At 42.1% G+C, this 13,937-nt stretch overlaps 1 protein-coding gene across 4 annotated transcripts in view; it reads right to left on the reverse strand.

Moving 5' to 3' along the window:
• Positions 1 to 13,937, reverse strand: part of tbc1d14 (TBC1 domain family, member 14) — a 72,600-nt gene that overhangs the window by 28,723 nt on the left and 29,940 nt on the right. For 3 of the 4 annotated variants that reach the window (XM_037112182.1, XM_037112184.1, XM_037112183.1), the window contains exon 4: positions 10,979 to 11,102. In XM_037112182.1, coding sequence (XP_036968077.1) covers positions 10,979 to 11,102 — 124 coding nt within the window. Of the gene's footprint in view, positions 1 to 597; positions 846 to 10,978; positions 11,103 to 13,937 lie in introns of those variants that run through there. The other variant, XM_037112185.1, reaches the window with a different exon arrangement.

A 13,937-nucleotide genomic window follows, 5' to 3' on the forward strand; every position in this document is an offset into this window, starting at 1 on the left:
GGTTGTTCTGATCTGGCAGCCTTGTTGAGACAAAATGGAGAAATCTACGTTATTAAGATAAAGTGATGAAGCTACGACCACTGGCAACAAATGCTTAGATATATTTCTGCATTTTTTCCATCTATACATGTTTAACTAGAAAAGTGGAAATAATCAGCCTCCCATCAATTCAATCTGTCCAATGAGACCTGTGTCTATTTGACTGTCTCAGTGATAACAGCAGGAGGAAATCCCTTGACACATTTCAAAATGGCAAAATAGAAGAGATGGCAATGCCACGCTCTGCACGTGCTTTTCTTGTAGCAAGTTGAACGTTATTGGTCCAGTTACTTGCAAACAAGGGTGGTTGTCAGTAAGTCAACCCAAGCCAGAAAACAAACGTTTTCATCTTTAAAGAGATATCCTGACTACCATCATCCTGTTTCAGTGCTATGGCAAGCTGAAAAAGGCTATTATGTGAAACCCCATCCATCCTCTTCCTCTGCTCTTCTCCTTCACACTCTGACTGCCAATACCCTCTGAATCTGCTAGACAAGGAGAGAGACAGAGGGTCACCAAGCTCAGCCACTTGTCCTCAGACTGTAAATGCTCACTCACCATGAACGCTGCAGTTCCTTAAAGACAGCCAGTCCTCTGGTGGGGGTTTGTTTCCAAAACCCTAGCCTAGCGTCATTGCTATTCCCGAGGGCTCACTCCTGGCAACAGGGGACACAGGAGCGAGGAGACAAGGATGAGGTGAAAAAGGAGGGCAGAGGGACAGTCAAGCTGCCAACGGAGGGACACACCCCGCATGGAAACGATGCAGCAGCAGCATGATACCCCTCTGTCCACCCCCCACCCCCACCACTATCTCTCTGTGAGCAGTGACGCTACACAATGAGCAGCTCTGCATCAAATCTACAGCTGCGTGTGTGTCAGCAATTCAGCACCGCCGTGTGTTGTTAGTCACCATCACTGTACTGAAAGGAGCTCTGCGCTCTGCTCTGTCCTGGCAGTCGTTCTAATCAACCCCAGAGTAATGGATCAGGTTTCAGCTACTCAGCCTTTTGCTCTGTTAATCCAGTCAGGACCCAACAAGCAACTGTCGTGTCAGGGCCGATAAAAGTAGCACATGGTTTCCTTTGTTCCCTGCTTTCTCACATCAGTGCAATTGTTATCTGACAACCTATCTGACGACCTCTAGGAAAGAAGCAAATAATAAAAGTTTATGAGCCAACATTTCACATGTTGTTATCATTAGTAAATATGACTAAATAAGATGGAAGTGTACTCTTGCCAACATGTGATTATCTCAACAAAGTTCATCAGTTGGACGTTTTCAATTTTTTTTTGTGCATTTTTTCAATCACGAATAGGTTATGGAAAGGATGATGATGATGATGATGATGACAATGATGATGATGATGATGACGAAAGCTGCAAGCAGCGATGAATGGGCCCTCGCAGTCTGCACGCATCGAGACATGCTGCTGTCGGGCGTGCCGTGTACCCGGCCCCATTGCCCGATTTTTGCATACACATCTCTTAACTGTCCATGTTTCGGACAGTGCAGGAAAGAAGTTAATTGTCAATTCCTGTATCAAACATGTGGCGCTGTGACTATGACTGTATATTGGCCTGTGTGTTCAGGGCTGTGAAGTTTGGTTCAGATAGGGATGAGGAAGTTGTTCCTTTATAATTTGGTGGCCTGCTCCTGTCTGTATTAAATCATTTTTGCTGAAGTCAGCAGAACTCCCCACAATCTACATAAATACAAAATGTACTACAGGTGTAAATCCCTCCAACTAATTTTTGGTGAATTATGTGTTGATTATTGATTCGCAGTCATCGCATGTCGGGCAGTGGCGCTGTCACATGGTGCGCTCACCTTTTAGTTGCACGTCATCTTGTAGTGTATGACATGGAGAAAAAAACGTGTTTGTCTGAATTCTTGTGTCCAGTAGGTGGCTCTATGGATATGACAGTTTTAGGTGTACATGGGAAATTGTATGTTGAAGTTATAAGGACTTGATGGTTTATGGCAAAGCATGAAAATGGATCGCACCATGTTTGACGTAGGCGAAAGCTTTTGATAACTATTCATCTTCAAGGTTTGAGGATGATACTGAGTGAACTGGAAGTCTGTGGTGTTCAATCTGAACGAGGAGTTTGTTAAAGTACAAGGCATGGAAATGGATCAAATGTAAAGTTAACGGACGTGCTAACAAACAAACACTATAACACGATGCATCCCTTTGTTTGTTATTCCAAAACAGGCATGTATGCTTTCAAATTTAAGTTTTTAGCACAAAAAGACATTAATTTATCTTAATTTCCATTTCTGTTCCATACTGTATTTCAACAAATTAAGGACACCAGAGAATGGTTTGGCACACAGTTTTCTGAAGCAAAAGATTCAACATTGTGCCCCATTTTCTATTCATTAAATCAAGAATCGGTTTGGACTGATACTCAATTCTGAATTGAAATTGGACATCCTAGAATCACAATCGAATCAAATCATATTGTGAGACTGCAAAATATTCACACCCCTATAGTAATGTAAATGCTTTCGGGGTTTGCCGCTGATATAGCACCCAAAGGCCTGGCTTTATGAGGGGGACACAAGAATGTTGGGCAGGGTTACTGGAGTTAGGATAAATCAAAGCCTTTTGTTTCACCCATTTGTACACGGTAAGAACAATGACATTCAAACTCATATTCTACAGTAACACGTTCAGATTCCACTGATGATTGATATCATCATCATCATCAAAAAATTTTGTTGACTAAATGCTGGTCTAAATGCTGCAGAAGCATCAAATCGAACTATATGAGTAAAAAGACTTTATGGCACTAAACTGCATGACATAAGCTATCAAAAGCTTCAGACCAATGTATGCATTCCACTCTGAATTGGCTTCCCTCATGTATTTAAGTCTAAAAGGGTTTAAATTACATGACATCAAAATCAAAACTCCTGCTTGAAATACCACTGGATTTTAATTCAGCATCGCTCATCCATCCCAGTGACATGTCTTGGCCTCCACACAATGTGATTTATAATTTCAGCAGATTACAGAACAATTACTTTTGTTCATCTGGCAGCAATTCCTTGTGGCCAGACACTGTACTGGTGCCTCCAGATATAATGGAGCACCACGTCCCCAGATGCACAGCAATACAAACCAGTGTAAATTTGGATTTAAAACTAAAGTTATTGTATTGCTCTCAAAGGGGAAAAATTGCTGGTGGAGCACGCAGTGCGTCTCATAGCAGCTGAACAATAACCTGGGCAACTAAAGTTTTCCACTCACGCAAGCACAAACAAACAGGCTTTACAGACCTTACCTTTGAACAGCAGCATTGGTGGCAAGACAAAAGCTTGAAAGCCTAGCCTTGTTAACTGATTCCTAGAGGCAAATATAAGGTTACAACCACAGATTAGATGGACTTAAGATATTTAGCACATGCGTGAGTGTGTACATGTGTGTGCACTCATACTTGTGTGAATCCAAGAGTTTTATTTTCTAACCAACAAATCAAGATAGTCAACATGACAAGCTTTTTAAGGCCAGTGCATGACATGTTTAAGGGCTGACATGTAAATTGTGCAATCTGCACATTACCTAGCTTTGACAGCACAGAGAGGTTTCAGGCAAAGGGTAAACAGATGCACAATAACAGGTTTCGATAGGCTCTAATTACAAGCTGCCACCATGCTCTCTGGTTTATTTTACCAGTAGAGAGCTACTTTGCTCCTAAATTGGGCCTCAGATTGTCTGCCAGCATTTATTGTTAAACTGTAAAATATCCTGCCTCAGTCACATACTTTTGTCACAGGTATTTGACAGATCACTGCAAAAAAAAAAAAAAAAAAAAAAGTTTATATCAGCTGCCCACTGGCAGCGTGAAATTATAGGAGTGTTCACTCGCCAGCTGTCTATCTGAGAATGGCCTCTCAAAGACCTTGACATTTTGAATTTCAGATTACTGAGCAACACAAACACTGAATCACATGCTTGTGGCATGTAACTGCCACACTACACACGAAGTCTGACAGAAAAATAGAAATTGCATGTTAAATAGCTATTTTGTCTTTGACAAAGAGCAATACAAGTGTGAAATACCATTTTCTTGTGCTACCGCTGTTCATTTGAAAAATTCGAATTTACATTTTTGAGATGCTTATGAAGCTCATTTAAAACAGTAATTAGAAAAAACTATATGTCATCCTTTATTGAAAACAGGCTATAAGCTACTCAGAAAAAAGCAAACAACTTGGAAGCTTTTTCACATCAAGAAAGGTCTCATAAAGTCATGTTATTAACAAATACATTCATGTCCGTGTCCTACTGCTCTACACCGCTTCTTGATGGACAAAATAGCGAGCCCTTGGAGAAGAAGCTCAGAGAAATAGCTAGAAGTTTTTAAAATGTGCCACATGAAAATAACTTTGAATATAGCTGTAAGAGAATAGCCACATTATTTTTTATAAAATAGTCCATGTCTAGTAGTCCATTGTCTGCAGAATGCTATTGGGAAATGTAGTGTACCATCAACCCTCCACATAGCTTTGTTAGTCCCTAAATGTAGCATTGCTATGATAAGGGTTGAAATATCAGATTTTCACAACACAATTCACAACACAATTCTCTTATCTATCATCTCTGGGGCTGCAATTGCTGTGACAGAATTCTAGTAGCTAACTAGCTAGTTATTAGTCAGTAGCAGCGGTTCGGCAATTCTCCACTGTTGGTTGTTCACACAGAGCCAAGCATCTCTGCCTTAAAGACGAACTGCTGTGTAATTCACACAGAAACCCGTTGCTGCGGCTCCTAAAGACGCGTGACGGGACACGTCATGATGATGACGTCTGTGTTTTTTCAAGGTGTTTCCCCAGGTGTCCCTCTGTTAATCTAAAGCCACTGACGGTTTGTAATCATATGGATGCTGTTATAATGTGTTGGGACTGAGATCCTGACCCATCAAACATCCTGGAAAGTGGCAAAGCTATGCTTTTTGCTATAAATGACATAATTACATAATCGCCATCATTAAACTAAGATGCTGTCTGACTGTCACTCACAGGGAGAGAGGCTGTTTTCTGGGGGAAAGTTCACTGAAGACTCAGTCGGGAGGGCTGACAGTCATTGTGATTTTTTTTCCACACAAACACTTGTGACAGACACAGGTGCGTTTTTTGCCGGTGACAGACAGTTTTTCGGGCAGAAACGTGACTACGAGTTGGTAGGACAGGCGGGAGAACAGATGCTTCTCCACCTATATCTGTTGTATTTTTTTCATCATACAAGTTGCCAAGGACCTTTACCAGTTACAGTTACTACGTTACTTTTGTTTGGTCATGTAACATTGCTTTGTGGGACATTTCTCTATATTTTGTTGAGTGAGGGACCAGTATAGTTATCAGACTGTCAGACCAACACACTAATACTGCGCCTCTGATACTACTTCCAGAGGTGTATCAGCACCGGAGCGAAAATTCACCCAGTGCCGCCTACAAGACATTCACACAGAGGCGGAGAATTGGCACGGGATCCCCGCATCCAAATGGCAGTGTGAATAGGGCTATTGATATAAACAACCACATCAAATGTGGTTATCAAATACCTGTGACAAAAATATGTGACAGAGGCAGGATATCTTACAGTTTAACAACAAAAGTTATTGAGATGACATCAGTGAACTGAAACACTAAACTTAACTCAAAATGGAATTATAAATTACCTAAAGCATCGATGTATGCACTGTGTTCTTTAGACTAATATATCGGTTGGGCTTTGTCTACAGCAATAAAAAGCATTGGTTGTGCACATATTCTTATTTCCCACATGCTACCAAAACCATGAGTGAATTTCAAACACTGACTGTAAGCCCCGTCTTTCTATTATCTATTCTCTGTCCATTCTCAGAACTACTGGAATAACCAGTGAGTGGTTGTTTGCTTTTCAGTGAGTGAAATTCAAAAGAAAGCAAATGGACCTAAATATCAGTGATGGGAGTGCTGGCTCAGGGCATTGTATGTGGTATTCAAGAACGCAACTGAGATTGCACAGTCTGTTCTCAGCCATGATCATTTTTTATGTTATCCGTTATGAGCAGGTGTCATAATGTTGCTATACTTGGTCTTTACTTTCCCATGATACAGAGATAAGCTCTGCTAAAAGGCATTATTGTTATCAAAGCTGGTTGCTCATCCATTTTACCTTAAACAACTGTACTACAAGTCAACACAAATAATATTCATCTAAAACATTCACTACCTGGGGTATATATATGGGGTAAAAGCAGGCCATTTAAGTATAAGCCTACATCAGAAAGCTAATGTTGCTGTTTATTGTGATGTGAATCAGTCGTTCAACATAGTACAAGTGGTTTTATTGTGTGTAATCAGGCAGCTGAACATTTTGCACAACCCAGGACAAAGGGAAGCAGCATAAACCACAGCTGAAAGACTACGTCAAGGCCAGATAAAGCAACTTTTGTGGTTTTGTTGTTTTAAAGGGTGGCTGGCCTACAGTGTGGGATAAGCAAACACGTGAATGAAAAAAAACAGACTGTATCTAACTGTAATTAAGTAGAATTTGACAGCGCATTTTAAATATGAAGAAGTTAATGAAACTGAAATGCATCCAACTTTATATTCTCTTCAAATGTTCTGATACACTAACAGTATTATGTAGTAACATTTACCATAAATTAGCTAAGAGTCCAAAAATACAGTCGTTAACCACATTTAATCACTAATGTTTTCAAAGTCTTCATTCACAGTCAGATGGTATCACCAGAACAAACTGACAAAACCAACCAAAACTATTGTTGGTTCATGTGTAACATCTAATCTAAAACTAGAACTGCAAGCAGTTATGAACGGGGGCCAAGCCCCCCCACGCAACTAGGACCGTGCGCACTGGAGAGCCCACGGAAGTTTGCCCCAAAGGATGAAGGGCTCTGGGCAAAAGTCAGGACACAGGCCAACGTCTAATCTGTGGTATTCGCTGTAATGGGAAGTGCGCTGGAAGTGCAAAAGGCTGAATGTGTGCCGATTTGGATTTGTTGTACTAAATCATGCCCACTTTGACCAATCGTTACTTAACTCTATGGCTGGCCTCAGGAGTAACCCCACATCAGTACTGTTTCATCGTTTCGTTTTCGTTTAGTTTCCATGTCTTTCTGTTTCATTACATTTGCCAAAAAAAATGAGTGACAAGGAAAAATGCATTTATGTTGATTAGTGTGTGGTGACTTAAAGGAAAAGTGCAGCAGAAGTGGCATATTAAGCACATGGGTGCTGGTTATAGGGAGAATTAATGCAAATGTTTCAGTCCATTCTTCCTCCGCAGAACAGAGCTATATACTGTAACTGTAAACAACAAGGCACAGTATGCTTAAGGAAACTTTTGACTGGGCCAGGCATAGCTAGAAAATAGAACTGATCACACACCCTTGCAGTTTTCTCGTTGTTAGATCCACTAGGTCGGGCCTGGCCAACCCGCGGCTCTTACATTCATGTCGAATTTTGTGTTTGTGTGTTTTTTACAGTCCGTGCATATCACGCGCATGCGCGTTTGACGCAAATGACTTGGAGGGAAACTCGTTGAGTAGTGTGTAGGCCTACCAAATTCACTGTCAAAATGGCAGGGAAAAAATGCACAGCAAAACGAAAATATGAAGATGAACACAGGATGTTTTTAAAAGAGTGGGAGAGTTTATTTTTTTTTGTTGAACGTAATGGCAAGCCATTCTGCCTTATATGTCAAGCATCATTTGTGCTTTTCAAGGCTTCAAATCTTCAGCGGCACTTCAGTTCACTCCATGCTAACATCGACCAGGAATTTCCAAAGGGGACTGAACTTCGCAAGCACAAGTTGGTAACTTTGAAAGGTCAGGCAGAAAAGCAGACACAAGTGTTCCAAAAATTTATGAAGCACTCAGAGACCGTAACGCTCGCATCATATAAACTTGCTTGGAACATCGCACGGGCTAAAAAGCCATACAATGAAGGGGAGTTCATCAAAACATGCCTCAGTGACATAGTTGAAATCTTGTCTCCTGAAAACGACAAATTAAAACGAATGGTATCAGACATCCAACTGTCCCATCACACGGTTGAACACAGAATATCAGACATTAACACGGCTATTGAATCACAGTTGCACTCCGACCTTCAAGCCTGTGAGTATTTTAGCGTCGCATTGGATGAGTGTTGTGACATACAAGACAAGCCTCAGCTGGCAATATTTACACGGTCTGTGTCAAAAGATTGTGTGATCAAAGAAGAACTCCTTGATATTGTGCCATTAAAAGACAGAACCCGTGGCATAGATGTGAAAGAAACAATGGTGGCTGCATTTGTAAAAGCAAATCTGCCCATATCGAAACTAACTGCGACAGCCACGGATGGAGCGCCAGCCATGATCGGATCTGTGAACGGGCTTGTGGGGCTGTGCAAAGCTGACCAAACTTTTCCAGAGTTTTGGAATTTCCACTGCATCATCCACATGGAGCAACTCGTGTCTAAATCACTGAATTTAGATAACGTCATGAAGCCTGTGATGGAAATTGTCAACTACATTCGCACACATGCGCTAAACCACAGACAATTCAAAAACCTCATCGCTGAGCTGGACCAATCCCTTCCAGGTGACTTGCCGCTGCACTGCACTGTGAGGTGGCTGTCAAAAGGCAAGGTACTTTGTCGCTTCTTGATGCTGTGAAACTGTTCATGGAAGAGAAGGATAAGCACTATCCCGAGCTCTCAGACCTTAAGTGGACTATGGATCTGGCTTTTTTGGTCGACATGCTGTGCAACTTGGACAGACTGAACCTGACCCTGCAGGGTAAGTCAAAAATACTGCCTGACCTGGTGCAAAGTGTGTTTGCGTTCGCCAACAAATTGAAGCTGTTCAAGACGCATATTCAGAAGAAAGATTTAACGCATTTTCCCACTCTGCTAAAAGCCAGCGGGCACGTCACCAACACCGTCCTGAATAAGCAAACAGCCAGATATGCAACAATGGTTGAAAACCTGTATGAAAGCTTTGTGACCCGGTTCCGTGATCTTCAACTGAAAAGGCCACAGATTACATTCATCGCTGACCCGTTTAATGCGGAGACGGGCTGTTTGAAAACACCACTGATCACAGATGAGGCTGCAGCTGAGTTGGAGATGATCGATCTTTGTGAAGAGGACCAACTGAAACCTGCTTTGAGAGAAGGGACCATTGAATTCTGGAAAAGTGTGCCAATGGAAAAGTACCCAAATGTCAAACGGGCTGCGCTGAAGATACTGTCAATGTTTGGGTCAACATACATCTGCAAGTCTCTGTTTTCTACCCTGAAACATGTGAAATCAAAGCATCGCTCTGTTCTGACAGACACACATGTGAAGGAATTGCTTAGAGTGGCAACAACTGACTATAAACCAGACTTGAAAAGGATTGTTGAGGGCAAGGAATGCCAGAAGTCCCACTAAGCAACATGCATGGTAAGCAAAAAAATGCTATTGTAAATTATAGGGTTTTTCTATCAAAGTGCACACTTTTATAATAATTAAAAAACATATTTTACAGTGAAGGCAAATTATTTTTAATACTTTTAAAGTTTAAAACTCAGCTGCCTACAGAACAGCTGGTCACAATGGCTATTGCAGTTGTGGATTTGCTGAGAAAAAGTATAAAAGTAAAGTTTAAAAGTATTAAGTGTTTTTTAATTATTATAAAAGTGTGCACTTTGATTGAGAAATTGTGCACTTTGGTTGAGAAAGTCTGCACTTTGAGAGTGTTCACTTATAGAAAAACCCTATATTATATTTTTGTTTGTAGACATGAACTGAACATTGAAGAGAGTTGAGAGTTTGTTTGTGAGACAGTGCATACAGTGTTCATTGTTGAAAACGACTGACCTGTGGTCTTAGTTCTGTGGGAGTCAGTTTTTGTCATTATCATGTTGATGTGTGACATTTACTGTAAATCTGGCAGAGCAGAGGTCTCTGTGTGTAAGAGAGAGCGAGAGAGTGAGGGGAAGGGATTGGGGTAGTTCATGTGTGCCCATGTGTATGATGTGGCTCTTTGTAGTAACACAGTAAAAACTGTGGCTCTTGGTTGGCCACCCCTGCGCTAGGTGATGGGGTGCTATTTAGACTGTTTTTGGTTTGGAGTATGTAGGGAACTAGACGGGGAGGTTTTATTTTCATTTTGTTGTAGCAACAGCAGCTCATCTTTACAAGACCTCTTTTGGTTGTACTTGTTTATTGATTTAAATAGCATTCGCAGGCCCTCTGTCCGTCGCATCTATTGTTTGCGTTTTACTGACAATCCTGCTTCCGGCGAATAAATAACTTTAATTTACCAAGTACACCTGGTTTTATGTTGCCTCCCTTTCCCCTAACGAGCCGGGTCATAACAATGAACAATGGCAAACATACCTCCATTTTACTTGCATGGAAGAGCCACCACCTCATTCGATCCAGGAGAGATTGAGTGGCATCTTGCTGATGAATTCTCAAGCAAGATTCTGTGACTAAACAGACTTTTTCTTGCCTAAAATGTTTTCAGAGTCATATCAAGATGATGGTGCTGGCCTTCAAGGCCGTCAGTGGAACTGCATTCATCTACCTCCAAACATGATCTTCCGACCAATGTCAGGACAGTAGAGTCACTCGCCATCTTCCACAAAAGACTAAAAACTCACTTGTTCAGACTTCATTTTGACCCCCACATAGCATGAAAATTATGTCATTATCGACGAAAGTCTCTGCCAATTGGTTAGAGCAAAATATCAACCCCTTCCAAACACGAAATAACTTCCATGATCACAGACTGAATGAATCAGGCGAAAGGAAAAGTTGTGAGCTGATTATTTCCAAGATATAGAAACAGAATCCTGGTGTCCTGTGTGTAAGTAAATGTAGTCAATGAGGTGGGGGGTCTTCATTTTTCATGAGACAATGCTGCAATCTCAAAAAATAAGATTCTACCTTTTGTATTCTCTTAGGATCCTTAGCTGGGCCTTCCCGAGGTGGGATTTTCCCAAACAGCTTCCATCCTGGATCCCTCTGCTCCACTGGTCGACTGTCCTTCACCCTCCGTGCAAACAGGCTCCTGAAAGATGAACAGATTGGAGGACATACCATCAGGCCATCATACCTCAGAGCAACAAGAGGAACACAAGCTGATGATTGCAATCTTCAGTGGGTCACTGTTGGGGCACCATGAGCTGCTTTAAGTTATGTGCATGAGTTCAACACTGAGAGAGGCTCACAAAAGGAATCTTTGCATTAAAAAACAAATGTGCACAGGCCACCCACAGTGCATTTTAACAACTTATGTGACATCATGTGAGCTGGTCACTGTCACAAGTCTAGTACAAAAAAACACCCATTGAACACCAGCATTAAAGGTCCCATATCATAAAAAAACATGTTTTCTCTGGTCTCTACATATAAAAGCTGGTCCTCCCTGAGCCTGCCAACTCCCAGAATGAGGAAAACAAGCAATTCCTGCATGGTCTCTACAGCCCACCAACTGGTAACACAGCACTCCTACAGGCTGTTCACAATCTGCTCCTTTCGTTACGTAGCGAAAGGAGTCATTACCATGGGCCGGCCTCCTCTGCATGGTGATAAGAGATCCAGGAGGGGGGCGTTCATCCCCAAGGTGAAGTTCGGTGTGTCCAGCAGTGTTTCACAATGTCGTCGCTCAAAGCTAGACACGCAAATTGCTCTGTTGTTGCCTATATTCTGTCCCAGCTACAGAACAACAGAAGAGACAGCGGTTGTGTTTCATATTTTAAGACAAGGTGCCAGCTACGGTTCATGTTAGCTGAAGGGTGGAGGTTAGTCTGTGATAGATGATGATCAAGCAATGGTTAGTCCAATCCCCAATCCAATTAGAATATGTAAACAACAGCTCTTTTAGGGGGCCAAGCCCAAAGGGCCGAGGGAACACATAGGCAAGCAGGCGCATTTCCTCGGACCAGCGGTGCTAGGAACCCTATTGTAATTAGGAGGCTAAGACCGAGGGGCCAAAGGAACGCCTATCCAACCAGACATGTTTCCTAGGACCATCCTTGGTTGCCATGAGACTGGGAAGGAATGAGCAGAATTTGACAAATTTTGGCCACTAGGGGGGGCTAAAAATATGGAAAGTTTATATACCTTGAACGGCCGCACCAATTTTTACATAATTTGGTCGGTATGGTGTGGGGCCAATCCTGAGGTCATATCTTGAAGGTGGTCATGACTGGTCAATGTGGGCATGGCCTATTACAAGATAAACATAAGATAAAGATAAGATAAACAACAAACATTAATTTCAGCCAAACTATTTTGCTGAGAGCTTTGAAATGTATATGCTACAAATAGGACACAGTTCTTTCAAAATATAGACATGGTCTCAACTTCCATTCTTATGCTGATGATACTCATATCTCTGCACCAAACTGTCCATCCAGCTACCCCCACAGTCACTCGTCAACTGCCTGCATGATATAAAACTCTGGATGACATCAAATCTGCTCAAACTAAACACCAATAAAACAGAGCTCATGGTTGTGGCCTCCAAGGCACTGCTCCAGAAGGTTGGAGATCTTCTCCTGGACGTGGATGGCTGCACTATCTGTCCATCCACAGAAGTCCACAACCTGGGTGTCATCCTTGATTCCACGCTATCTTTCCAATCACACTTAAAATCCATCACTAAATCAGCTTTTTACCATCTCAAAAACATCTCCAGACTCAGGCCCTCCCTCTCCGAACCTGTGGCAGAGACCCTCATCCATGCCTTCATCACCTCCAACCTGGACTACTATAATGGAGTCCTGTCTGGGCTCCCTTCCAAAACCCTGAACAGGCTCCAGTATATGCAGAACTCTGCTGCCAGGGTCCTCATCCGCACCAAGCCCTGGCAACACAACACCCCCACTCTCATCCGCCTTCACTGGCTCCCAGTTAAATCATGCATCAGTTACAAAATTCTCGTCCTGACCTGTACATCTCTCCATTCCCTCACCGCCCAATATCTGTCTGACCTCCTCCACCCCTATACCCAGTCTCGGACACTGCGATCATCAGGCACACACCAGCTCTTCATCCCTCACACCAAACTACAAACCTTCGGAGACAGAGCCTTCTGTGTGACAGCCCCAACTCTCTAGAACACTCTCCCAGCAGATATCTGCAAACTGACTTCTCTGGAGACTTTCAAAAGAGACTTAAAAACACATCTTTTTAATAAGGCCTATCAGCTCTAGATCCAACCACATCAATTAACTTTTCTATTTCTTTGTCTTATATGTTTTCTGTTTATCCATTTATTCTTTGTTTTGTTTGTTCCACTTGGTTAAGTGTCCTTGGGTACCCTGAAAGGTGCTATAAAAATTAAATGTATTATTATCATTATTACTTTATTACTGGAAGAAGTTAAACTACAGCAAAGCTACTCCAGGAACAATTCTAGTTTGGTTAATTAAAGCCCCAACACTGGATATACTATATCACATCACCGCCAATGGAGAAGATTCATTGTTTTACTCTGTCATGGGATTGGGATGGGACGAAGTGAGAATCCACTACCGTGTCTCCCGGTAGCTCCACAGTTTTTTTATTTTTGTCAAGCCCAACCCGACCCAAGCCACCCAACCCGACCCAAGCCGAGCCAAGCAGGCCCAGCCTGACACATTAAGTGTAATTATGAGCCCAAGTCTGATTTAAACCCGACATTTTTTTAACACGTGGGCTGTTATAACTGACTATATTTTTGCTTTCTTCTTGCGTCTCGGGGAGTGATGGCATGTATGTGACAAGCCACGTTTTCATCGTGAGGACAAGACACGTGTAAGACCACGCATCGACACAAATGCAAACAACAATGCAGAAAGACGCGAGCTGCACGTTTTCTAGCAGGAAATATAGTCATTATTTTGAGTTATTAAAAAAA

Source organism: Acanthopagrus latus, chromosome 10 (genome assembly GCF_904848185.1).
Source record: "Acanthopagrus latus isolate v.2019 chromosome 10, fAcaLat1.1, whole genome shotgun sequence".
Lineage (NCBI taxonomy): Eukaryota > Metazoa > Chordata > Actinopteri > Spariformes > Sparidae > Acanthopagrus > Acanthopagrus latus.